Source organism: Psammomys obesus, unplaced genomic scaffold, assembly GCF_907164565.1.
Source record: "Psammomys obesus unplaced genomic scaffold, mPsaObe1.curated_primary_1811, whole genome shotgun sequence".
Taxonomy (NCBI): domain Eukaryota; kingdom Metazoa; phylum Chordata; class Mammalia; order Rodentia; family Muridae; genus Psammomys; species Psammomys obesus.
In genome coordinates, this window is record NW_026586589.1 from 6,970,611 (window position 1) to 6,997,051 (window position 26,441).

At 41.2% G+C, this 26,441-nt stretch overlaps 1 protein-coding gene across 2 annotated transcripts in view; it reads left to right on the forward strand.

The window, feature by feature from the left end:
* Positions 1–26,441, forward strand: part of Ndrg3 (NDRG family member 3) — a 64,600-nt gene that overhangs the window by 27,711 nt on the left and 10,448 nt on the right. For both annotated transcript variants that reach the window (XM_055602229.1, XM_055602230.1), the window contains 10 exons: positions 1,706–1,741; positions 12,730–12,835; positions 14,932–15,052; positions 16,828–16,890; positions 18,383–18,443; positions 19,238–19,324; positions 22,807–22,863; positions 24,769–24,872; positions 25,830–25,895; positions 26,014–26,065. In XM_055602229.1, coding sequence (XP_055458204.1) covers positions 1,706–1,741; positions 12,730–12,835; positions 14,932–15,052; positions 16,828–16,890; positions 18,383–18,443; positions 19,238–19,324; positions 22,807–22,863; positions 24,769–24,872; positions 25,830–25,895; positions 26,014–26,065 — 753 coding nt within the window. The remainder of the gene's footprint in view (positions 1–1,705; positions 1,742–12,729; positions 12,836–14,931; positions 15,053–16,827; positions 16,891–18,382; positions 18,444–19,237; positions 19,325–22,806; positions 22,864–24,768; positions 24,873–25,829; positions 25,896–26,013; positions 26,066–26,441) is intronic.

Genomic DNA, 26,441 nt, shown 5'->3' on the forward strand with positions numbered 1-26,441 from the left:
GTGTGTACTCATAGAGCTCTGCCTCAACCTCTGTTTTATCTTGACAGCTGGGTAAGTGGCAGGATCAGGAAGAATGGTGTTTTCCTTTTCTTTTTTTTTTTTTTTTTTTAATGTTGGAAATCAAATCCAGGGCCTTGAACATAGTAAGCCAGTGCTCTCCTGCCGAGCTACAGCTCTGTCTCAGGGAAAAACTATTTTTAAGACAGTCTTCTTGAACAATCAGGTATCTAGAGGCACAGTGTTGAGAAAGGCGCTTATTAGCAGCTACATGCCTTCTGGAGGCTCTTAGGAAGATGAAAACATGGGCTATTATATAACAGTCTAAATAATAAGAGAGCTTTTCAGGAAAGGGCTTATACTTCATGAAAAATCAAGTCGGAAGAGTTTTCTCTTCTTTCCCAAATACATCACTTGTTACCCTTTTTGTACTCCTATGTTGTACCCTTTCAACTCTGGCATCTTAAACACTGCACAAGTACCTCTGAATGTCTCCATTGACTCCCTTAAGCATTACTATCATATAACCCCCCCCCCCCTTTAGAAGCTTGGTGAATTTCATTTGGAGCTTTCAGATATGTTGTACTTCTTAAATGATACAGTGATTTTTTTTCCCTCTTTTTTCTTACTGGCTATTTTGTGGGATATAATTATTATGCTAGCCTATGAAGAACTGTTTGGATGTTCTTTCCTTCCATAACTTTTTAGAAAAAACAGTCATTGATTTTTATTTATGTTTGTGTGTGTGAGCCTGTCTATATATGCACCGTGCACACAAAGGCTAGAAGACATCCTCATATCACTCAGAACTGGAGTTACAGTTACAGGTGGTTGTGAGCCACCTAACCTGGATCCTCTGCATGGAAGCATGTGCTTTTAACTGCTCAAGCATCTCTGCACCCCCTAACATCTTATTTCTTTTTTATGATTCACTGTTTTTATTTGTATTCATGTGTGTGTGAATATGAGCACATGCGTGGGGTGACTGCAGGGGCCAGAGGTTCTGGATTCCATGGAGCAGGAGTTACAGGTAGTGTGAGCTACCCCACATGAGTGCCAGAAACGAACTCGTGTCCTCTGCAAGAGCAGTGTGAGCTCTTGGTTTTTCAAGATAGGGTCTCTCTGTGTAGCCCTGGCTGTCCTGGAACTCATTCTGTAGACCAGGCTGGCCTCAAACTCAGAGATCCGCCTGCCTCTGCCTCCCGAGTGCTGGGATTAAAGGCCTGCACCACCCTCCCGGCTCCCAGCATTGCTTTTCTTAAAGAAGAAATCCAACAAACGTTATATTTGAAGTTTTCATTTACTGGCTTTGTCTTCTTCCTAATTGTTTCTTTAATTTATAGATCTGGAAACCTTTTTCTCTTCTCTATCACTCTCAGGGTAGCCTCCAATATCTTTCCTTTCAGGTACTTCCCTCGTGTTAAGGATGAGCTTTAGACTTTCACCCTTTTTCTGCACATCCTTACTGCTTTCTTTCCATAGGAGATATGGCACAAGATTTGCTGGGTTGTGAGGCTTTATCTTCGTATTAATCTCATGTCTGAAAATGTAGGCTGCAGTAACATATCAGACATCTACCCTCTCTCCAAACCTTTTAGCGAGAATGATTTTAGTTTGTGAGAAACAGAAGGCTGCACTACTTTTACTGTGAACTAAAGTTACTATACATTTGGAGAAACTGACTGTGTTTTCTGCCTTCTATTGACAGAATGGCACACGAAACTTCCAGGACTTTGACTGTCAGGTAAGGACTGTCTGAGCACCAAAAAGGCTCTGTACTGGATCCCTACAGTGCCTCTGTCCTTGTGCTGCTGGTCTTAGAGGAGTGGATCTTGTATTGCTGTTGATTGTTGTGTATTGTTTTGTTGAAGCAGGGGCTGTAGCCCAGGCTGGCCTTGAACTCATGACAATGCCTCTGTGCTTCAGCTTCCCAAATTCTGGATTTACAGGCATGAACTACCACACCTAGCTGGAAGTGTGCTCCTCATAGCTAATCATGACTTCTTAGTGTTCTTTTACTCACTGGATGAAGCTTATTTAAAGTGATTTGCTATCATATTCACGAAGTGTCTTCTAGGAACCAGTCTAAGGACTGTAGGTTACTTGGTTGAGCTGTGTCTTTGTGATTGAGATCTCCTTTTCTCAGATGACATCAGAGTCCTTATTTGTCACAAGTGGAAAATGGAAGGTTGTCACCAGACTGCAGTAAAATAGATGATGGGCAGTTTAGAGAAGAGACATCTTACTAGCAAAACTGTTTCCTAAACCAAATTATTATTAATACAAGATGAAGATTTTTCTTGGCCTTATGTTTAGAAATGCAAACTTTATCCTGGCTCAGTATTTTCCTACATGGAAATGTTCTTCATAATCTATTGCCAATTAGGAAAATCAGTAAAGTGAGCCAGCAGTTCTCTACCCACCTACTTATCTGTTAACTAGTCCTGAAAAAAAAAAATTCAAGAAAGGAACACACAGAGATATATAAGGAACGTTATGAGCCCACGCAGCCTGACTTTCCCATTCTGGGATTTGTGCCATTGCTATGACATGAAGTCGATTCAAAGGGTACTACTGGCAGGAAAGGATAGCACTTCAAACTGTAGTCCACGTTTCCAGTATCCGACCATCCTGCATATCCACAGCAAAGAATTATTTCCACTGTGTACTTATGTTAAGTATAGTCTTTATAGCATTAGCACCAAAATGAAAAGACAGTCTATGCAATTCTTGTTTTGAGAATTTTTTAAAAATACTGTTTGTATTGGCAAACCAATTCTATCATAATTATTGGTCCCCTATGATAGAGTGTCTACTAGATATGATCTTTGAAATGTATGTTTTAGAGAAGCAAAGCAATATTATAAGGTTTTTATTGTTTCTTTTTTCTGGGTGAAGATATTGCATGATTAGGACTAAAAAAGTTGCTCCTTCTAAATCCATTACTTTTTTTTTTTTTTTTTTTCTGGATAAGTCCAGAACTAACATTTAAGAAATTCACTTGTCCTTAGAGCTGAGGTTATGGGGCAGGTTAGATGTGGCTTACTGTGCAAGGGCAGACTGGTAGCATTGTCTTTGGGTTAGATGTGGCTCACTGTGCAAGGAGACTGGTAGCGTTGTCCTTGAGCCCACTCCCAGCTGGTTTTTATGTCAGTGGCAGAATCGCCCTGTGTGCTTTGGAGTCAGTCACTCAGATTTTAAAAGTCTTGAGAACTTTTGATACTTTGTGACAATGGGGCAGTCAAGGTTGTGTTTAGCTGTTTTTAATTTAATCTGACTTTAGTTATGGTTTGAGTCCAAGTTGAATGAGTTGGAGTTGATTGCTTTCAACATAATTTGCCTAGAAGGAGATCACTGAGATAGAGTGACAGGAGGACTCGGTGCAAGGCACTTTAGAAATAGTATTTGTGCACTCCTACCTGAAAGCACTTGCTTTCATCAGGTACCAAAAAGTTAGGCAATTTAAACCATCTATTTCTTCTGCCTCTGTCGTCCTCTCTCCCTTCCTCCCTTTCTTTCTCTCTTTCTCACTGTGTGTGTGTATGTGTGTGTGTGTGTGTGTGTGTGTGTGTGTGTTGTGCCCTCCGATCTTCACCTGGAGATGGAACCCAGGGCCTTGCTCATGCTAGGCAAGTACTCTGTTTTCATATGTAAATATATGTATAGATTTAAGTGAAATTAAAATTAATATTAAGGCTTAAAATTAGTCTAGCAAGGGCTAGTAAAATGGCCCAGTGCGTTAAGCTACTTAAGACATAAGCCTGATAACCTGGGTTCAATCCCTAGAACCTGTATAAGGTACAGGGAAAGACCAACTTCATAAAGCTGTTCCCTGACCTTCACATGTATGCTGTGATATGCATACACGTATGCAAGGCACACATTATAATACTCTAGCAGGGACCAGTGAGTATGTAAAGGCTTACTGCATAAATCTGATAATCTGAGATCAATCTCCAAAATCCATTTTTTTAAGCCACATGTAGTCAGCAAGATGGCTAAGCAGGTAAAGGTGCTTGCTGCCAAATTTTAACAACCTGAGTTTGATTCCCAGATAACAGGAGAGACCAAACTCTCACAACTTGTCTTGTTACTTCCATGTGCCCGCCATGGCATGTCCAGTCCCATCCCAGTAAATAAATAAATATAATAAAAATTTTAGAAAAAAAACCTAGATGCAATGGTATGTATCTATAATCCCATCACTCCTATGGTGAAAATGGAGGCAGAGACAGGAGAATATCTTAGAAGCCCACAGCCTACCTAGCCTGGAGTATACAGTATGACAAAAACAAGAGAAACCTTGCCTGAGCAAGGTAGAGGGAGAAAAGTGATATTTAATGTTGCCCTTTGATCTTCACAAGTGTACTGTGCAGTGCATGCATTCCTTAACAACAGCAGCAAGAACAGTAATCACTGCCGCTGCTATTGCTGTTCTTATTTTAAGTTGGAGCTGTGACATAACACAATTATAGAGCTCTTGCCAAGCATGTGTGAGGCCCTGGATTCAATCCCCAGCCCTGGAAATCAACAACAAAAATCTGTTTTTCTGCTTTATTATTATTATTATTATTATTATTATTATTATTATTAAGTCCAGTACTATTGTGTTTTGCCTGTCTTTGGAAATATGACATAACTTTCTTTGATTGACATACTTATCTGATTGATAAGAAAGTTTAAACCATATTTTCACCAATATAAAAATACAGTGGGTTTATTTTCCTTCTAGTACTGCTAAAAATAATTATTAATCTTGAAAAAAAAAGCATACCCAAAAGTCTTGATACTTTATGTGAAGCTTTAATATCTTCTGGCATTGTGAAATATAACTTTAGTTTAGATCTGATAGAAATAGAATGATAGCAGGTGTTTGTAATTGTCACATGTTTTTCAGTATTTTTGGATATACGGGTTCTCTGTGTTAAAAGAAAAAAAATGACTAGGGATGTAGCTTAGTGGTAGAGTTCTTGCCTAGCATGTGTAAGACCCTAGGTTTAATCCACAGCATTCACAGGCACACACACAGGAAATATCATCTGATAGGAGCCCTAAGGCATAGGAACTGTGATGTGAGACGTCAAAGATGGCCCAGCTTGGTTGAGGCTACTTTCAGTTTGTTTTCTTACTGTGATAAAGGCCATGACCAAGAACAACTTGGAGAGGCAAGGGTTTATTTCATTTTATAATGTATAGTCGATCCAGGAGAAACCAAGCTAGAAACTCAAGATAGTTACCTGGAGGTAAGAGCTGAAGCAGAGGCCATGTAGGAGCTCAGCTTACTGGCCTGTTCCCCATGGCTTACTCAGCCTGCTTTTTTATGTAACCCAGGACCACCTACCAGAAGTAGCCCCAGCCATTGTGGCAGATCCCTCTACATCAATCATTAACCTAGAAAATACAGACTTGTCTACAGGCAGTCTGATGGAGCCATTTCCTCAACTAAGGCTCCCCTACCACATAACTCTAATGTCAGATAGACCAAAAAAAACTAAGTGGGACAGCCTCCTAGACATCCATGGCCACTGCTAGGAAAGAGAGCAGAGCAAAAGTCCAGCCAGCACAGTCACTCGCTAAATGGAAACACCCTGTGGTGTTGGTGGTGTTCACTAGAACAACTGTACCACAGGGTAAACCGGTCTTTCCTTTGGCTCTTTGTTTTGCCTCAAAGAATCTGGGATGAAAATGTCAGACAGTCACCTCAGGATCATTAACCAAATGTACAACTTATGTCTAAACAGCAGTTTTCTCTTCTGTTTTCTTTCCTAATCAACTGTAGATCATACAGATCATTTCAGCAATGAAAATGTAATTAAATGTGTACTATTTATCTTGATTCTTGTCACAAGTGGTATCGTTGCTGTTTAGCTCCTCTGAGGCAAACAGAAGTTAGAATGTAGCTGTAGAGTAGTAAAGGAAGGGGTTGTTCGAGGTGATGTGGTTAGAATTGATGAGAGGGGGGAAAGCAATTACTGTATAATGACAGTGACAAGCATCTCACTGTCCCTTAGCCTTTGAGATGCTTCTTGATTCTTTTCTCTTGTTTGACTGCTTAGAAATTTGGAGGTAGAGCTGAAACAAATGCTGTAGCTCCTCTGTACATACATTATGTCACCATGTGGAAAGTAACACTTTTCCTAGGATAATCAATAGCAACTTAAGAAAATTCAGTCAGTCAGGTGTTGATGATACATGCCTTTAATCCCAGCACTCAATATTAGTGGATAGTAAGAAGCTCTTCTTTGGCAGGATATATCATTCCACAGAAGGAGCTGATAATGAATGATATAGAATAATCCAAGCTTGGCCAAGGATTGAATAATTCCACATTGCCTATTTAATATTAGTTGCTCTGAAGAGGACCCATTTGAGGAGCAGATAGCATCACTATAGTGTGAATCAGTGTATATGACCACTTCTATTAACATGTTCAAACAGCTTTAAACTTCTGTAGATCACGTCACTTGGCGAATGGCTTGTTACCAAATAAGAATTAAGTTGGTGTCAAGATGGGGTCTTTACAGAAAAATCTAAAGTTAAAAAAACAAAATAAAGAAAAAAAAAAAAACCAAAATCATAAATTACCACCTGCATGTACCCTCTGTAAGTAGAGGGTGTATTCATCCAACAGACCATATCACATTACAGATATGAAGGCTGCCAACTTTTCAAACATTCCAGCCCAGAGCCACAGTGCTAAGATCTCTACTGTAACATTATGATAAAGTCTAGGACATTGTTCTCATTGGTAGAGAAATGGTCACATATGAATGTCATGCACACCCCTGAAACACCATTAGAGAGAGTTCTGTGGTGTTGTACGGGGTTGGTTATTTGCTCTTTCTCTCTTCTCATTGTCAGCTAAGGTTGTGGAAAGAAGATATTGGAGCTGGTTCTGAAGGAGGAAAAGACTTTAGGTTGACATATTGCAAAAGAGTTTCTCACATGAAAAACGTGACTTGTGGGAAGGCTAGAATTGTGGGTGGCTGCAGAGCAACAACTAAATGCCTAAAAGTGTTGTGTGAACTAGAGTGAAAAGTGTGAGATGCAAGAGGGGAGAAAGTTAAGACTAGAATCAGGAAAAATGTGTCAACAGAACTTTAAACAGGGAACTTGATAAGGCAGAGACTAATTGGCAGGTTTTTTAGTTTGGTTGGGTTTTGTTTTGGGTGCGTTTGTTTGTTTGTTTGTTTGTTTGTTTGTTTGTTTGTTTGAGACAGGGTTTCTCTGTGTACCCCTGGCTGTCCTGGAACTCACTCTGTAGAGCAGGCTGGCCTCAAACTCACAGAGGTTCACCTGCCTCTGCCTCCTGAATGCTGGGGTTAAAGGTGTACACCACCACCACCAATGCCAATTGGGTCTTTTGCTGTGAGAGTACACAAGTGAGCCTTATCCCTAAGTACAGTAGTTAGGTAGTAAATGGAGCATTATATTAAAAAGCCCTATGTGTTGGCACTTGCTGTATATCTCAGAGGAAGTACAGTTGCCTAGAAGGACCTGAATTCTATACACATCACACATACACACACATACACACACACTTCCTACTTAACAATGGAAGACTCATACTCTAGCATGATAATTAGGAAGAGTAACATTCCATAGTAGCAGAAATGTTGCTAGAATGGAGAAGATAGTGGCAGGCATGAAGTGATCATACTTTAACAGATATCAGAGATAAAGGAGCAGTGTCACTGTGACAACTCAATTAGTTAAAAGGAGAGAACATGAGAAAGAGACCAAAGTTGGTGATTATGCAACTGGTAGCATCCTACCTCAGGTTACCGACAGGCTCTCTGACTACGGTGCCATCTTAGGTTGATAGGGCGAGACAGTCAGGATAGATAGAGATGCCAGCAACCTGTGTGAGCGTAGGTTGTCTCTTAAGCCCTGAGTGTGATGGGATGTGTTCATAAAGTACACAGCCTCAGAGGTGGACACCAGAGCCTGTGAGAAACCACCTTGAGCTCCACCCTCTGAGCACAGGCTGCCATTGTGGGCCACATTCTAGAATGCTGGTGTGGAAGTCCCTAGAGAAAGAGCCAGTAAGGCAGATGAGGGTTGACTACAGCAGAAAGGCGGTGGCAGCTCACACACTGTAGTGGCCGGACCATTGAATTAGGTCCAGAGCTGTGATCTCTGCACCTCTTCCCCTAATTTACAATGGAGATGTATTCACAAATCTCCACAGAGGTTAGTGCCTTCCTTCTCTTCATGCTGTTGCTCTTAGACCATTTACATTCACATTCTTTCAAAAGGGAAAGGAACTCCAAGAAAATAACAGAAAACAATAGACCCAAATGGGACAACAAATAGATAAGACTCTTGGCCTTTTGATGTTTTGGTTGTTATGGGGGAGTGGGGACTAAGCTCTCCCTGGAATGGATGAAATTTTGTTTAGGGCCCAGTTTTGATTCTGAATTTCATGTACATTGTGAGTGATCACAAAGCAGTTACATTGCCCTGTTCCCTTACTCATTTTAAGGTGTTTTTAACTCCATCTTTGACAACTCTTTTATTTTTAATTTTTTAAAATTTATTACAATTTATTCACTTTATATCTCAGCTGTAGCCCCTCCCTCATCCCCTCCCAATCGTGCCCTCTCTCCCTCTTCTCCTCCCATTCTCTTCCCCCTCCCCCTCCTTTTAAAGACAGAGTTTTTCTGTGTAACAGAGCTCTGGCTGTTCTGGAAATAGCTCTATAGACCAGGCTGGCCTCAACTCATGGAGATCTGCCTGCCTCTGCCTCCCGAGTGCTGGGATTAAAGGCAGCAGCTCCGTTTTTATCATGGTTCTGTTCTTCCCTTTTCAGTTTATTGTCCATACCTGAACAGGGAGGGACTGGGAGAATCCTGTGTTAAGGTCACATTGTAATTGAGTGTTTTCTTGGGTCTCACTCAATGGCTTATCTGAGGTCCAAGTGGACTGTTTAAGCAAGAGTTTATTAATGGCTTGGGTAAGGCAGAAGGAAAGTTCTACTAGTAAGTGGTCATAGTGACAAACTTAGGAGACCTTTTTTTGAACTATTATGTCAAGCAATTAGAGAATTTTTTTTCTCCCACAATTGTTACTCCATCCTATATATTTCTCAGTAAACAGAACGTGGAGATGAGATACTGTCCCCTTGAGTTCCCTTTCAGAATCCATTCCCTTCCACAAGGAAACAAAGGCCTAGGATTGGCAAACATTGCTTCTCTTCCAATACTGTATTTTTTAAATATTGTAAACACACACAATTCGTAGTGTGCTATGGAATGTTTTTTATGAATGATTGAATGATTTATTGTACACACAGTCTTATGCATCCTGTTTTCACTGGGCGCTGTCTTTTTAAGAATTTCTTGGACTTAATGCTTATACTGCTAGTTTACTAATTTTTACTTCATTATATAAATAAATTATAATTCATTAATTTCCTTGTTATATGAGTTTTTAAAAATAAACATGGTTGATCATTTTGTATATATAATTATGTTTGAGGATTGTTTAGATATACCTGAAATGAGGATTGTAACCAGGGACACATAAGATAGTCTTTTTTTTTTTTTTTTAAAGATTTATTTATCTACATGAATACTCTGTCTGCATGTACACCTAAAAGTTAGTAGAGGGCATCAGACCATATTACAGGTAGTTGCTGGGAATTGAACTCAGGACCTCTAGAAGAGGAGCCAGTGCTGTTAACCACTGAGCCATCTTTCTAGCTCCCGAGATACTTTTTAAAAATGTACTATCTTATTTTTTATGTGTGTATGAGTGTTTTACCTACATGTGTGTCTAGTGCCAGCAGAGGCCAGAAGAGGACATTACTGGAGTTACAGATGGTTGTGAGCCAACAGTGGGTGCTGGAAATCAAACCCAGGCACTCTGGGAGAGCAGCCAGTACCCTTAACTACTAAGCCATCTCTCTAGCTCCCAAGATACTTTACACACACACATACACACACACACACACACACACAAACACACACACACACACACACACACACACCTCTGAAAGTACAGCTGCTGTAGGTAGACCCTTCTTACTACAGAAATTCCAAACATTTCTCAAGAGCAGTTATTCTAAATTACCTGTCTGTCAAGTGTACATGTGTGTGCCTTTCTACATTCTTGTGTATAGCATTTTGTGGGATTTGGTTTGTGTTTTCCTGATAGCTTCTTAATTTTCTAGGGAAGTACTGTGTTTGTCATAAGCAGTTATTATGTGTTAGTTGGGTCTTTATTTCATTGGTTGACACTTTTCAAAATATAGTCTTTCTTTTTTATTTTTATTTGTTGGTTTATTTTTCGAGACAGGGTTTCCCTGTATAGCCTTGGCTGTCCTGGACTTGCTTTGTAAACCAGGCTGGCCTCAAACTCACAGAAATCTGCCTGTCTCAGCCTCTCTGAGTGCTGGGACAGACTATAGTATTTCTAAGGCAGAAATGACATTTCTCTGGTTTGCTCTATTAACTTCAAAGAGCCCAGCTCCGAATATAGCATATAATAAGGGTCCAGTCAGTAGATATTTAGTAAATTATTAACTTGGTGTGTTTGTATGCATGACACACAAGACACATACATGTATCAATCCCCTCAGTAAATCTGGCATGTCTATAAATGACAATAACATGGATTTATTTCTTATACTTTTTCTATTTAAACCTTATGATTCATTTTATAACCATTTCACAATACCCAAGTGTAGTCGTTACTTATTCCTTCCTTTATTTATGCCATTTAGTGGGCTATTGTAAGCCAAGTCAGTAACCAGAGTATCAAATAGTCAAGTATGCAGACCATGAATCAGTAAAGATCTCTTTCTTTTCTGGCCTGGAGCCTAGAATTTGAGATATACTGATGTCCTATTAGTATATCTTTTCCACATGAAAGAAACCAAAGCCATAACAAGGTTCACTATTAAATAGAAAATTATACTGCAAGCCCATTGCATTTGTTGAGATTCACATCGGCACAATTAATACTTTCTTATCCATGTGAAACTTTCCAAGACAGATGGAGACTTCAGCAGAAATTCACGAGGCTAGTGACCCGTCCCTCGGGCTAGTTGAACAGGGTCCACCTGAAAGAGGGAGTGGAAATTGCGGGACGGAGACGCGAAGAATGGAGACAAGACAGATTCCTGATCAAGTCTCAGTTTACCGAACGTACAGACAACACTTATAAAGGAAAGGGTACAAGCAAAATTTTTTCACAGTAGCAACACATCTGTGCCACCTGGCAAGGCATGCCGGAATTCACTCAAGGTCACACAAAGTCTGCTGTCTGGTTCCCAAGGTTGCAGGGAGCTTGCTATCTACTTCTCAGGCTCAGAGCACCCTGCTTGCAGAGACCACCAAGGACAGTCTCTGAGAAATGGAACTATGGATAAGACCCGCATCTGCCAAGGCCAGGAGGCAGAATTCCAATTACCAGACTCCTTCAGGCTAGGTGCTATATTTTTTTATATAAAAGTTGGAGAGGACTAGAATAAATCTCAGCATTCTGCCCCCTCTTCCTTTCCCATCCATCATTCTCTGTGCTGCAGGCATTCCAAGAGCACCAACTGCAAACCTTTCTGGCTTTATTCAGTTCCCTGAGCTCAGCTCTATTCTCACTGCTTCTCAACTTAATTTTGCTTTGGTTTGTGTCTTAGGGGATATAGAGAACGAACTTCCCAGTACACCTTAAGCCAGAAGCAGTCCAGGATGTCTCAGGGCTTAAGAGCACACACAGCGAGGACCAGGAGTTAGTTAGTGGAGGCCACCTGAAAGCTACCAAGATTACCCCTATTCCAGGAGAAGCACCAAGTCACAGATGTGATCTCTCAGCCTCAAACACAACTCCTAGGGAAGAATGCACAGCACATGGCCAGACAACTCCCTGCCTCTAGGAAGCCATGGACCAAAGGTTTCATTCTACAAACATGGCAGCCAGGAGCCACTTCCTGTAAGGGACAGATGAGATAGGACACACCCAAGAAAAGAGAGGGATTCTAGGCAGATACACCTTTCTTTTTTTTTTTTAATAATTTTTATTTTTTATATTAATCACGGGTTATTTACTTTGTATCCCAGCCATAGCCTCCTCCCTCATTCCCTCCCAATCCCACCCTCCCTCCCTCATCTCCTCCCTGCCTTGTTCCAAGTCCACTGATAGGTGAGGTCCTCCTCCCCTTCCATCTGACACTAGCTTATCAGGTATCTTCAGGACTGGCTGCAATGTCCTCCTCTGTGGCCTAGCAAGGCTGCTCCTCCCTTGGGGGGGGGGGTCAAAGAGCCAGCCATTGAGTTCATGTCAGAAATAGTCCCTATTTCCCTTGGATACCCTTGGGAACCCACTTGGATACTGAGCTACCATTGGCTACCAGATACACCTTTCTATGTCTACCAAAATTATCTGCAGGTGGGCATGTATTCAAGATCTTTGAAGACTCTGGCTTTTTACCTAGGAACAGTTTTACATCTTCAGTTCCTTAAGTGTTCTTTCCCTAAATATTTCCTCCTTTTTTTTATCCAACTTGCTACTCTTTTTCTCATTCCTGATTACAAATTCATGATCAACAGATCCTTGATTTTCTGGGCTCCTAAAACTGAGCTTTGAGGACAACAGGGGATCTTTTTCTGTGTATTTATTATCTATTTGATTAGTAGGATTAGAAAGTTCAAATTGTGTGAATAGCCCTGCTTCTCTCCGCTAGACTTATACTTCATTAAACCTTTCTGAGATTTTACATTGTCTTAATTACAGGAACATGACATTGAAACACCCCATGGCATGGTCCACGTCACCATAAGAGGCTTACCAAAAGGAAACCGACCTGTTATCCTGACATACCATGACATTGGGCTCAACCGTATGTATTTGATTTACAGCTTTTCATCATCATGTGCAATCTTTATATATTAAGGAAACAGTCTATGAGTTCTTAAAAAAACTTTATTTTTTGTATGTGGCTAAATGCTTTTAGTGAATGTATGTATGTGCATCATATATGTGCTTGATGCCTGTGGGTGTCAGAAAGGAGCATCAGATCTCCTAGAACTGCAGTTACAGATGTTACAGATGATTGTAAACCACCATGTGGGTGCTAGGAGCCAAACCATGATCTTAAAAGTAAGAGCAGCAAATGCTCTTAGCCATCTCTCCAGCCCCAATCAATGGTATTTTAATAGAGAAGAGATAGTCTTCTTTCTTGTGTTAAGGGAGGAAACTATTTATTTATTTATTTATTTATTTATTTATTTACAATTTGTTTATTTGTTTTATGTATATGTGTATGCTGTTTTTCATGCACACCAGAAGAGGGCATCGGGTCATATTACAGATGGTTGTTAGCCATTATGTGGTTGCTGGGAATTGAACTCAGGACCTCTGGAAGAGCAGCCAGTGCTCTTAACCACTGAGACATCTCTCCAGCCCCAGTCTTCTTTCTTAACACTCCATCTTTATTGTTATATGCAGGATTAATGTTCTTAGGTAGTATGTAGGAAAGTGTGCTTGGGGAATTTTAGAACTAGTTTTTGCCATTCTGTTATGTCTGCTTAAGGCTGAAAGACAAATCTGTCAGCTATTAAGAAAGTAGAGCCGCCAGGTACATTGATTGGCACTCACCTGTAATCCCAGCACTTGGGGAGGCATAGGCAGGCTGATCTTTGTAAGTTCAAGCCGGCTTGGTCCACAAAGGAAATCCAGGACAGCCAAGACTACGCCAAGATACCCTGTCTCGAAAAACCTAAAAGAAAGAAAGAAAGTAGAGCCAAAGTCCATGTTACTGATCCCATTGTGGTGGTTCTGGAGAATGAATGCAGGACTGCACTCAGGTGAAGTAAGTGCTCCACCACTGACCTACATCCTTAGCCATGGCTGTTGTTGTTTTGTTTTATTTATATGTTTGAAGTGAGAAGAATTTTGTTGTGAGAAACTCACAGCCTATCACCACTTTTTTAAGGAGGTGCTCCATTGTGGTACAGTTTGAGTATCCCTATTATCCAAACTCAAATGCAATACCACTATAAAATATTAAGCTGTTGTAGTGCTGCTCTGATGTTACAAGTAGAAATGTCCATGCCTGACTTGACGTAATAAGTCACACTCACCAAAGAGGTGCACTAAAAATAGTGCATACAATAATCAAAAGGTAATCTGTATTAGGTGTATGTGAGATACAAATGAATTTCATATTCAAGTTTGGCTTCCAACCAGAAGATCTCTCATTATTTATATGAAGATGTTTGAAAATGGAACATTCTTGTCACTTGTGTTCCAACAACAACAACAAAAAAAGCATTGCACAAAAGGAACACTAAACATGTGGTGTGAGATTAGTCTCTAGGCAGTGATAGTGTAATGCCAGCACTTGGAATGTCCTCTCAAGGTTAGGTTCTCAGTACAGTGCACACACTCTGCAGACATGTATCCTTCATGCTGCTCTGGCTTTCATAGCATTGAGTTAATGGCCCAGGGATGACCCTAAGTATGGGAAGTAAGGAAGGCCCAATGGTAAAAGAGTAAAAATGGAGACAGCATCTTCTCCACCCACATAGCAGTTCTGACAAGGGACAAAACCCCATGTGGTGAATATCAGCAGCTGAGGAGATCCTCTAGCCAGGGTCAGGCAAAGGTCAGTGTTCCCTGTCAGGTAGAGGAACAAGGTGCATAGAAGGCAGCACTGCGGGTAGATTATCTGGTTCCCCACCAGGAAACCCAGCAAACATCCACAAGGTAGTTTCTGCTGTGACCCCGTTGCATGGAACTGAGAACCAGCTGTTTGTTCTCCAGTCACTGAGGTGCCTCTCTGGAGTCTTCCCTTCGGCAGCCAGAGTCACAGGCTTTGTGCAGACCCCTCACTTGAGCAGACTGCTGATGAGAAGGGGGTGAAAGAACACTGGCACAGCACACAACTGGGGAGAGCTGGGGAACTCGTGATGCATGGGTGTTCTTGTCTCACAGATAAATCCTGTTTCAACACATTCTTCAACTTCGAGGATATGCAAGAGATCACCCAGCACTTTGCTGTCTGTCACGTGGACGCCCCAGGCCAACAAGAAGGGGCACCCTCCTTCCCAACAGGGTAAGTAAGGCCCCAGGGGAGATCTCTGGGAAGTATGCAGGCCAGGAACCAATGGGGGCTCCAGGGGGCAGCCTGGTGTTTCCCTCCCACTTGGTGGTGTTGCCTGCCTGTCTTTCTGCCCTAGGTCTCAGAAGCTTGTGTGTGCATCTGTGGAGGGCTCCTGGAAAGCCTCTTCATGACCAGGACTTGTGTTCCTGTAATCACAAGGCAGAGTGTGTCTAGATCACCCACTTCTCGCTGACTTTGATCTGTCCCCTGACTCATTCACTTTACATTTGTCACCTTTGTGTCTCTTCCTAAATTGCCAAATACCTAGGCTGATCCCAGACTCCTTTGAACTTGCCCTGGGAGTGCCCTCCCATCTGAATTCCCCCCTAGGGGTGGGTCTTGGACACCTGGGGAACCATTTATTCTGAAGCCACCTTGACAGGCAAGGGCACCATCTGCCTGGCCTTGGCGCTCATCATTATCCTAAACTTGCTCTGCATGTCAGAGTCACAGGTGCCCAGTGTCCCTGGACAGGGCCCAGTGAGAGTTTTTGGGGGAGGAGGGAGCCCTTTTCCTTGCCAGTGACTTCTGTAGACATTCCAGACAAGTGAGAGCCTGCCCCTGCACAGACACTGTTTAAATGCTTTGTGTTTGTTCGCTCCCGTGAGCCACACAACCCTATGGGATTCTGTGTCTGTGCAAATAAGTAGCAGAGCTGGGACTCAGCCCAAGAAGTCTTGTTCCAGAATCTTCGTCAGCTCTGTCCAAGGTGTTGTGTGTCTCAAATACAAGTTGTCATTTGTCCAGGTGACAGCCATCAAGATTGTTTTCTAATTTGTGCACAAACGGTGTGAGAACACTCCATCTCTTACAATGCTCAGCAGAAGCAGGCTGACTGCCCTGTTAGTTGTGACCAAACATGGGAGATTATCACACACACGCACATATGCATACACACACATACCTATGCACACACACACATATAAGCACACACATGAGCACAGTGTCATCTCACTGAAAAATATCCTGTCCCTGTCTGAATCTGTCACCTCTGTGACTTTCTCCTTACTCTTCCTGCTCTGGGCCAGCTCTGGGCTTGCCTGGCCATTTTATATCTCATCATAAATAAGTTCATATCATGAATAAGCAGTTCATAAAATAAACTTTATCTTGTACCTAGGTGGAAGCAATGAGCATTTATTCTGAGGAACCCAAGTTCTGTAGTGGTGCATAGGCCCAGGAAAGCATTATATCCTGTTACAGTTAACTGCTTCAGTATGATTGGTAAACTGTAAGCTATTTCCTTAGTTGACTCTTGCTGCTGGACATGCCTGAGTCTGGAAGTGAATGTTAAGGGTTTGGAAATAGCACATAGTGGGCCATCTACCCAGTTCTTTTCCTGTAACTTCCTCTGATACCAGGAGTGTGGCCCCTTGTATTTCTTCTCACATGGCAGTCATGGAGGATTATGGAGCGCACCACAGTATCTCCAGGCATTACATCATATTCTTAGAACCTTTTCTTTTCTTTTCTTTTCTTTTTTTTTTTTTTGAGACAGGTTTCTCTGTAGCTTTAGCTGTCCTGGACTTGTTTTGTAGACCAGGCTGGCCTCAAACGAACAGAGATCCACCTGCCTCTGCAGTACTGGGGTTACAGGCATGCATGACCACACCTGGCTGGGGAAAAAAATCTTATATTTCTCTAAGACTTCTGGACTGGTCAAGGTCTCCTAGTATCTGGGAACTGTGGGTGCTTTCTCATTCAGGAGGTGTTCTTCTGGGTTTCAGATATCAGTACCCCACCATGGATGAACTAGCTGAAATGCTGCCTCCTGTGCTTACACACTTAAGGTGAGTAGATGCTATGTTCTTCCAGTTTCTTCCTGGTCATTGCTATAAAGAAACCCAGGCTTTCACTCCAAATAAACAGATATTATTCCATTGATATCTGTATCCAGTTCTATCACTTTATTGTTTTATCTTGAATATAGTCATGTACCAAACAGAAGAGTCCTTTGTTCAGTGTGCTTAAGTGGGAGATAAGTGTAGTTGACAAATAATCACAACAAAATGCCTTAAACAAGGTGTGCCTGGGGGTGTATCTCAGTATTAGAACACGTTTAGCAAGCACTGTGCCCTGGGATTGGTCCTTAGCATTAAGAAACATCAGTACAAAAAAGTCAGTGGATATTATGCTAGATAAATGAGCATTTGTCTATCTACTTTAATAGATAAATGAAGCTAGCTAGGGAATGTCTCTCAGGTAGGTCCCATACAGGGCAGAATGCCAAGGCAGAAGAAAAGACTAATTATAAGATCAAGCAGAAAAATGGCATGTTGTAAAATCTGATAAACACAGACCAGATTCATCGGTCTGAAAGATCAGATAAAAGTTGCAGTGTCTTTATTGGCATAAAAGAAAGACATTAGAAGATTTTAATCCTGGACTAATACAGAACTTTTAAAATGATTGCCATATGTATATAAATTTTGAGTCAGTAAAACTACTTAACTTAAAAAAGGGATTATTCCTGCTCTAGTCATTTGTAGAGGAGTAAAAGAAAAACACATGAATGCAAGTTAAACAACCATAGTCATTCAAGAAAAAATGAGGATAGCTTGGAACTTGATTCTGTTAGGAGATGGATTGAAATACATTGTAAGGGCTGAAGAGAGGGCTCAGCAGTTGAGATTCCTACTCCTGCAGAGCACCTGAGTTTGGGTCTCAGGCACCCTGCCTGCAGCTCCAGCCTCAGGGGATCCAATGCATTCTTTTGGACTGCACAGGCTTGCACTCACCCTGCACCTACCCACACACAGATACACATAAACTTAACATCATCTTTAAAAATACAACAGTTTGTTTATTTTAAAAAGTTAAAATATAAAAAAGTAAAGGGGATAGTAATGAAAATATTCCTGAATAGTTTTGACAAGATTTGGTGATGAATTTTTAGGTAGTAGTAAAAATGGATTACAGGTTCGAGACGTGTATACATGCACACACACAGTTTTTTTGAGACAGAGTTTCTCTTGTAGCCTGTTGTCCTGAAACTCGCTATGTAGACCAGACTGGCCTGGAACTCACAGAGATTTGCTTGCCTCTCTCTCCCAAGTCCTTTAGTTTAAAAGTGTACATCACCACACCCATAGCATACTTTATTTAACTATAAAGCAAACTTGAAAGTAGGTGTTATCATCCTTGTTAACATAGGTAAGACGCTGAAGTTTGAGAAGTAAAAGAAGCTTAGCCAAGCAACTGTGAGATCCTGCAAATGCACCCAGCTTATATGCTCTCCAAAGGTAGTTGACTCTATAAGTTGTTTATCTGTCCTATTCACAGTATGAAGAGCATCATTGGTATTGGAGTTGGAGCAGGAGCCTACATCCTCAGCCGATTTGCAGTAAGTACAGGAAGGGTTAGTCTCAAGTCTCAAGTCCCCCAGGTAGTGTGTGGGTCCCAGCTGAGGGCTGTGCTAAATGGCTAGTGTTGCTCTGGGCTTCTGTTGCTGGTTCTGTAAGTTCTAGCTGCTCCAGGCACATGTGTGTGAAGGCTTGCTTTATGCGTAAAAGACCTGAAAGTCCACAAATGAGGACAGGACATTATAAAAAGACCCAGAAGCGGCTTCTGGGGAGACTGTTAAAGCCATAAAAAGTGAGTTTGAGAAGAACTTGAAATGACACCTTACTGTAACAAAACAGTGGGACTGCAGCTTCCTACCAAACCCTGGGGAAGGACTCCTGTTGTGAAATTTCTCCTGGGTGACAGGAAAGTGTTTTCTGGGATGGCATTGCCTGTTGTTCAGATGGCTTCAAGAAAGCACTTTCAGGGCCCATGTTGTAGCAAAGCAGCCCACATAAGCCCGAGTAGGCCTTATTATGCCAAGTGTTTTAGCACACTTGCCCAAAAGCAAGTCCCCTATAAGCCAAGCAACTGCAGCATGGTCCCCTCTGCTACAGCAACAAACATCTTGTCTTCCCCAAGCCCCACCCAAGGGAAGATGACTCAGTCTCATTTTGAGAGACTCGTTTCCAGGTGCTGGGTCAGGGTTCAAGAGCTATTGTCTGCAGATGCTCCAAAGCACCTCTCTGCAGTCTTTCTTTCAACATGAGGCGTTGAGGCCTGACAGACCTGTGGCCACTGCTTTAGAAGAAGTGGGGAGTGGGAGTCTCACACGGCTATCTTTCTCTCTCTCAGCTCAATCATCCAGAGCTGGTGGAAGGTCTTGTGCTCATTAATATTGACCCGTGTGCTAAAGGCTGGATTGACTGGGCAGCTTCCAAAGTAAGTACTAAATAGTGGTGTCCATCTGTTGTTTCCTGGTCCCTTAGAAAATTACCATTTTATGCAGTTTAAGGGCAAAATGAGATGTTTTGTTTTGTTGAGTGTTATGAACTGAATATGCTATACTAGTATTTTTAACATCTAGCTTCATCCACAGCCCCTCACAAAATGTTTTAATTATGTAACTTAAAATGTTTGCACATGTCACCACTCAGCCATAGAATCTCCTACCTTACCAGATCTCCTACCTTGTCCTGACTGACGCTCCTCGCCAGTTATTACCTTTCTTTGGCTTCTGTTACCAGCAGAGAGGTCTCATCTCTTCTGAAGCTTCATCTAATTGGTATTATAGATTATTTTCTTCTATGTCTAGCTTGTTCTCCTTATCATTGCAACAACAACAAAGGATTTCCTGCTATCATGTTTGTTTCTTTTTTGTATAGAGAATGAGTCCAGACCTTTCCACATGCTAAGCGAGTACTGTAATGCTATGCCACGCCCCAACCCTTACCATCTTTTTAAAAGTTATAGGTTAGAACTTGCATTTCCCTAAGAGGCAGTTGACATCACTGCCTTTTTGGAATATTTGTGTAAAGTTTCTTTTAAAATCTTCTGCCCCTCAGGTAAGTCTCTTGCTAAATTCTTGTATCTGAAATGTCTTCTCTTAGCTTGGCTTGCATTTTTAGTCTTGTAGTAGATAAAACGGATGAATAAATCATAATCTCTAGTAAACTCAGAAACAACTCTTTCCTACTATTCCAATAGTCATATGGATTATTAATGTTTACTATATGAAAAATGAAGGAATTTGGTTTCTTAAATATATGCCAGCAAAATAAATATGCCATAACCTAACAAATATAAAAATCTTCATGCTAAACTAGAATAAAAGAAAGATCATGGAAAAGGCATCATATTCTGTTACCATTGGGTTTCCCCATGCTAAAACACTGTTTACTGTTTTCAGTTGCAATGGAAGCAGTCCATTTTCTTATTGAATTGCGTGCTATTTCTATGATTTAATTTAAATCTTCGGGTGTTGAAGTTAAAGCAATGATATTTTCCATAAGAGAAAAATAACTTAAGCTTTCCTGGTCAAAGATGACTAATGTAATGATTTCATTTTTAAATAATTTTAATTACAATAAATTTGTGCTACTGAAAGAAGTTTCTCCAGAGTATTATACCTCATTTATCACATGTATCAGGGATTTTTATTGATACTCAAACCCATGATATCCAGTAACTCACTATGGGAGAACTTTATAGTGATGTAGATTTAAGTGGAGAACTAATAATGATATTTAAACAAATTAACATACCTAATTCTTACTGCTTAACAGCCACTGTTCTTAAATGATTTATTTTTATGTTTATACTGCTCTTCTCAGGAAAATCAAGCCAATTAATACATTATTTAAGGTATTAAATAATGGTAGAAACTCAACAAGCCAGGATATTTGTGAAAACATTGTAACACAAAAAGATAGACATAGTGTATATACCAATTATTAAAGGGTAACAAAAATTTGATACTAAGAATAGAATAGTATATGATCAAAAAATGATCTTATTTAAGCCAGATGTGAAATGGTGGTAAGAGTTTGAGGCCAGACTGGCATAAAGAAAAACCTATCCAGGCCAGGTGTGTTGGTGCACGCCTTAATCCTAGCACTCAGGAGGCAGAAGCAGTCAGATCTCTGTGAGTTCAAGGCCAGCCTAATCTACAAAGTGACAGCCAGTGGTACATAGAGAAACCCTGTCTCAAAAAACCAAGAAAGGAAAAGAAAAGAAGAACATACCCAGGCCAGAAATGGTGAAATCCTCCTTTAATCTCAGGACTCTGGAGGCTGAAACAGGCTACTCTGGTCTTCTTACTAAGTTCCAGGTAAATGAGAGCCTGTATATATTTTCTATCTATAGAAACCAGCAGACCAGGTTCTGTTCCCCACCATATTTATTACCATTTTGGGGAATATTGCCTTCCCTAGATTTAAATGGAATGTTCTAACAATGCTGTTGCCAGCTGCTGTGGAATTCTCCCACAGGCTAACTTATGCGACATGTCTGCCTAGAATGTGGATATACTCACTCCTGTACTAATGGCACTGATGGCATTCATAGAAAGCTTTGGGTCTCTGAGCGTTATGAATAGTGTCTTGGACAGCCTTCTGAACACCTGAAGTGAGCTGGGTGTTAGTCATCCTCTTTCATTGGTAGCCCATGGCTCACTGATAGCCCAGGGGAGATTTCAGGCCACCTTTCTTCCTTAACCTTTCACCCATGTCCAGGTCCTCAGTATCAATCCCACCCAGAGACCAGGAAGAAAGCTGACAGGGGAATGGCAAGATCATTTGAGGTGGAATTTTTTCTGAAAATAGACTGTCTCCACATTTACACAGATTGCTGCATTTATTAGATGCATCCTTTTGAGATAGGAAGAATTGAGAGAAAAGTGTTAAAAATGTGAGAACATTCTGTAAATATAGCAGCTATTCCTCCTACTCCCTGAAATAAAGATGGCTAAAACTAGAAGGAATTTTATTTTTTTGTCTCTTGGATGTCTTGGGTAGGGTTGTAAGTCAGTTTCTACCTGCCATCGACCCAGTGTAAATGCAGAAATAGGGGCAGGAATGAAGCAGCAGACTGACACAAGTTCCAAGTTGCATGTTTCAAAGGACTACCTGACTTTCCTTCATTCTTCCTTCTCCCTCTCTATTACTTTTCTCTCTTCCTTTTTTTTTTTTTTTTTCTTTTTTCTTTTCTGTTTGAGATAGGGTGTCCTGAGGTGACTCAAGTTAATCTCCAAGTCCTAGGCTAAAGTAAAGTAATCCATCCACCCTGGTCTTCTAAATGGGTGAGACTGTAGGCTAAAGTACAAAACAGCTTGCCTACAATACCCCTATTTCAAAACATGCCATATTACCCTGGAATAAAGATTTAGCCTTTTTCAGACTTTTGTTTCTTTTAAACTGCTGTGCCATACAAATATTTGGCACTAAATTGCAGGGTTTGATTTGTTTATTTAGGGAAAAAAAAAAAAAAAGAACTCTCAGGAGGCTGGAGAGATGGCTCAGCGGTTAAGAGCACTTCTTCCAGAAGTCCTGAGTTCAATTCCCAGCATCCACATGGTGGCTCACAACCATGTATTATAGAATCTGATGCCATCTGGCATACAGGCATATATGCACACAGAACACTCATCCATATACTACATAAATAATTTGTAAAAATGGTCTCTCTATGTAGCCTATGCTGACTGGTAACTTGCTATATATCTAGGCTTTCTTCATACTCATGGTGGTCCTACTTCAGCCTTTCTAATACTAGTAACTGGAGTTACAGTTGTTTATCACCATGCCTTGTGGTTCCTTTGTTTATTGAGGGATAAGGTATGTGCAGTAAAATACACCTTCCTTTAGTGGGCAGTCTGTGAAATGCTCACATATGCTCACTCTCTCAACACAGTTTTTATCTTTTAGCTCTCAGGCTTGACGACCAACATTGTGGACATAATTTTGGCTCATCACTTTGGGCAGGTAAGCAAGCACCTGTGCAGTCTCAAGAGCTGGGTTTATTGCCTTGCACACAAAGCCTCATTGTGCTTTAGGAAAGAAAGAGGGACCTTGCAATGTACCGCATCCTGGCAGATGACATGTCCCATGCAGTCAGAAGGGCATGTGGCCCTGCAAGGGCCAGGCCTGCAGGAGAGGCTTCTCTCAGCCTCACCGATCTTGGCACTTGGAGAGTGACAGAAAGCAGCATCTCCCCCACCTGTCCCCTGTGAGCAGAATGCCATCTGTGAATGTTTGACAACACTGGTGCCTCTCCAGACATCTTTCGAGCCATGAGGAGGTTCAGGAAAGGCTTACAGAAATAGAAGTTTCAGACGGAGAAAGCAAAGAACACTGAAATGTTATTGGGGAAAAGAGCTCAGAGATGATCGTATTCAACTTCCTGGAACTGACGGACTCTGAAATCTGCAGCAGGACTGACTGTTGTCCTGTGGATAATTAGGAGTGATGGAGACCCTGAGCAGTGAGGGCCAGAGCTGTGCGCTGACTGGAGTGTGGAGGGGCAGTTCCAGGGCAGGGCAAAGGCTGGTCAGTTATCTGCATACTTAATTCTAAATATACCTAAGGAAAAATGAAGGTTGGGCTAGATCAGGCTGCTGCCACCTACTGATTATGTATGTGCTAAGTAGTTTTTGTTTTGTTTGTTTTAATCTCATGAATGTGGTATAAGGCTGGATCCTCTGGAAGAACAGCCAGTGTTCTTTACCGCTGAGCTCTCTGTCCAGCACCTTTGGCTTAATTTTAAGAGAAGGAAACCAAAGGCTGGAAACACAGCATAATATGCCACCATTGTCTACATAGAAAATGATGGAGCTAACATTTAAATCAAGGTCCAGCTCCAAAGTCATAGTCTTCCTTTCATTGTTTTCTTTTATTTCATTATATTTTTATAAATGTTACAAATTTACACTTACTTTAGATCAAGGAGCTTATACAGTCTTATCACAGAAGATCTGCAACCCATTTCATTTCCTGTTTCTTAGAGTCAATCACCTTAGGTCTTCTGATTCCTCTCTCTCTTGCCTTTGAGACAATATATGTGCCCAGGCTTGGCCTCAAAGTTATATCCTCTTCCTTTAGCTTTGCAAGTGCTAGTATTTTAATCTAGTTCTTTGTGGGTAGATGGCCTCCATCCATATTGTTTTCTTAACAAAGAAGACATAACTCATAAATGCTATGATGCAGGTACTGTAAGTGCATGTCTTTGTCCTATGGATTCTCATGTACTGCCATATATATTATTATATGGAATATCTCTATACAAAGAGAACAGAAATATTCTCTGTGCTCTTCTTATTCATTAATCCCCCTAAACAGAGTAGTCGCTCTGTTTTGCATTACCCCTCTTCTTTATTTTGGCCTGTTTTTGAACTTAAAATAAGTAAAGTCATAGTGTATACCATGTGGACCTGGCATTCTTCGCTTATACAACTGTCTTTGGTATATACCATTCCATTTACCAGTTGGGGCCCTCATTTGACACACTATGGAACTGAGCTATGTTGAGGCCATCAGTGTTGTTGATGTTAAAAAGATGTCATTCAGTATATTGGTATTTTAGTAACTAATACACTCCATTCCAAATCCCCTCATAAGCAGAAAGTCTTTTTTTTTTTTTTTTTTTTTTTTTTTTCTTATGAGATAGGGTTTTTCTGTGTAGCCTTGGCTGTCCTGGAACTTATTCTGAAGTCCAGACTGGCCTCAAACTCACAAAGATCTACCTGCTTCCATCTCCCAAATGCTGGGATTAAAGGTGTGTCCAACCACCACTCAGTGAGCAGAAAGACTTTTGTCACTGAAAATACAAACTAAATAAGATGGACTTATTCTGCAGCTCAGTTTCCTGCTGTTTTCTTTTACTTATGCTAGGAGGAGCTGCAGGCCAATTTGGACCTCATTCAAACCTACAGACTGCACATTGCTCAAGATATCAACCAAGAAAACCTCCAGCTCTTCCTGGGTTCCTATAATGGGTAAAGTTGTTTCTCATCCGTTCAGTTAACTGTGTAGTCCAACTCTCAATCTGCTTGACATCTAAGCAAGCAGAGAGGAGAAATAATTTACTGTTTTACTGTTACTGTATAATGGTATTGCCTATGATGTTTGATAGAAGGGTTAGAAGAAAGATTTTTAAAAGAGCTTTAAAGAAGTAGACTGTGAGTTCTAAAAACAGTTGTAGTTTCTAGGTTGTCTAAGGGGAAAAAATAAACCCAAGTTACATATATTCAAAAAAAGCAAGTAATGTTGGGATCCAGAGGGAAGGAAGCATATGTAGGAAGACAAGGGAGAGAACACCTTGGTTGATGCTGTTTGCTGATAACTTACCACAAAGCAGGCAGACCCTTGATTATTTCAAAATTCACTGTGATATCTCTCCCTGTCAGAGTGTAGGCTGAGGAGAGCACTGATTCTTACCCTAGGAATGGTTTCTCCAAAGAAGGAATGTGCTGGGGAAAGGCTGCATGAGTCAGCTGTAAGTCTGAAGAGTTACACAGCCAGGAAGGCACAAGGCCAAGTTCTGAATCTGGTCTAGAGAGCTTTTCTATTTTTAATTGAAATAAAAAAGATAAAAGTCCTGTGCACAGCTATTATAAGTAAAACTCTCTTCCCACATAAAAATGTGCCATTCCCTCCTCCTAAGGGCTCATTCCTGCAGACCACTTAGAAAACTCAACTCAGACTAGAGGATTTCGGCACTGCTGTTTGAGTCTTAAATTCCCACCCCCCCCTTCTAGCATCCCACAAAATCCCTGTAGCATGCAGGGTGCCATGGAATTACAGCTCAGAGGACAGCTTAGGGCCCTTCCATCCCTGGGTGTGAAGAAAAGACAGTGTTCCTAGACCTCCATATTCTCCATTACATATCCAGGAGACACATGAAGGGCCATGATTTTCCTACAGATAATGCTGGTTCTGCTTTGCTTGTGCAGACGCAGAGACTTGGAGATTGAAAGACCTATACTGGGCCAAAATGATAACAGATTGAAAACATTAAAGTAAGTGCCTCAGTCTCCCCACTGAGTTGCCGACTATCTGCCTGTCATGGCTGATCCAGTGTTCAGGAATGTTTGCCCTTCCTTGCTGGCTGACCCCTCCTCTTCCACCTGTTCCTAGGTGTTCCACTTTACTGGTGGTGGGAGACAGTTCACCTGCTGTGGAGGCTGTGGTAAGTACGTCCTGGTATGAGGAGGCTGGGATTGCAGTGTAGTCGAGTGTGCTGAGACATGGGAACATGGCCACACTAGGTCATGTGTGTCTGATGGCACTTACCAGGTTTTACTGTTACATGTTTTGAAAAATCAGTTCCTCGGCAGTCTGCAGGTCTCCTTGGGTTGATCATTTTGGTTCTTGATGGCTCTGTGCTGGTGTCCACTCTGTGGCAGTTATTGTCAGATTTTTGCACTCAGCCTTCCACCTGGGGCAAGTTACCACCACAAATCCAGTGGGTGGGAAAGCTGCCGAGGGCCTGTAACCTCTCTCTTATGTTGACTTAAATAGCATGTTCACTTATTTTTTTAAAGGTAGTTTATCCAAATAGCCCT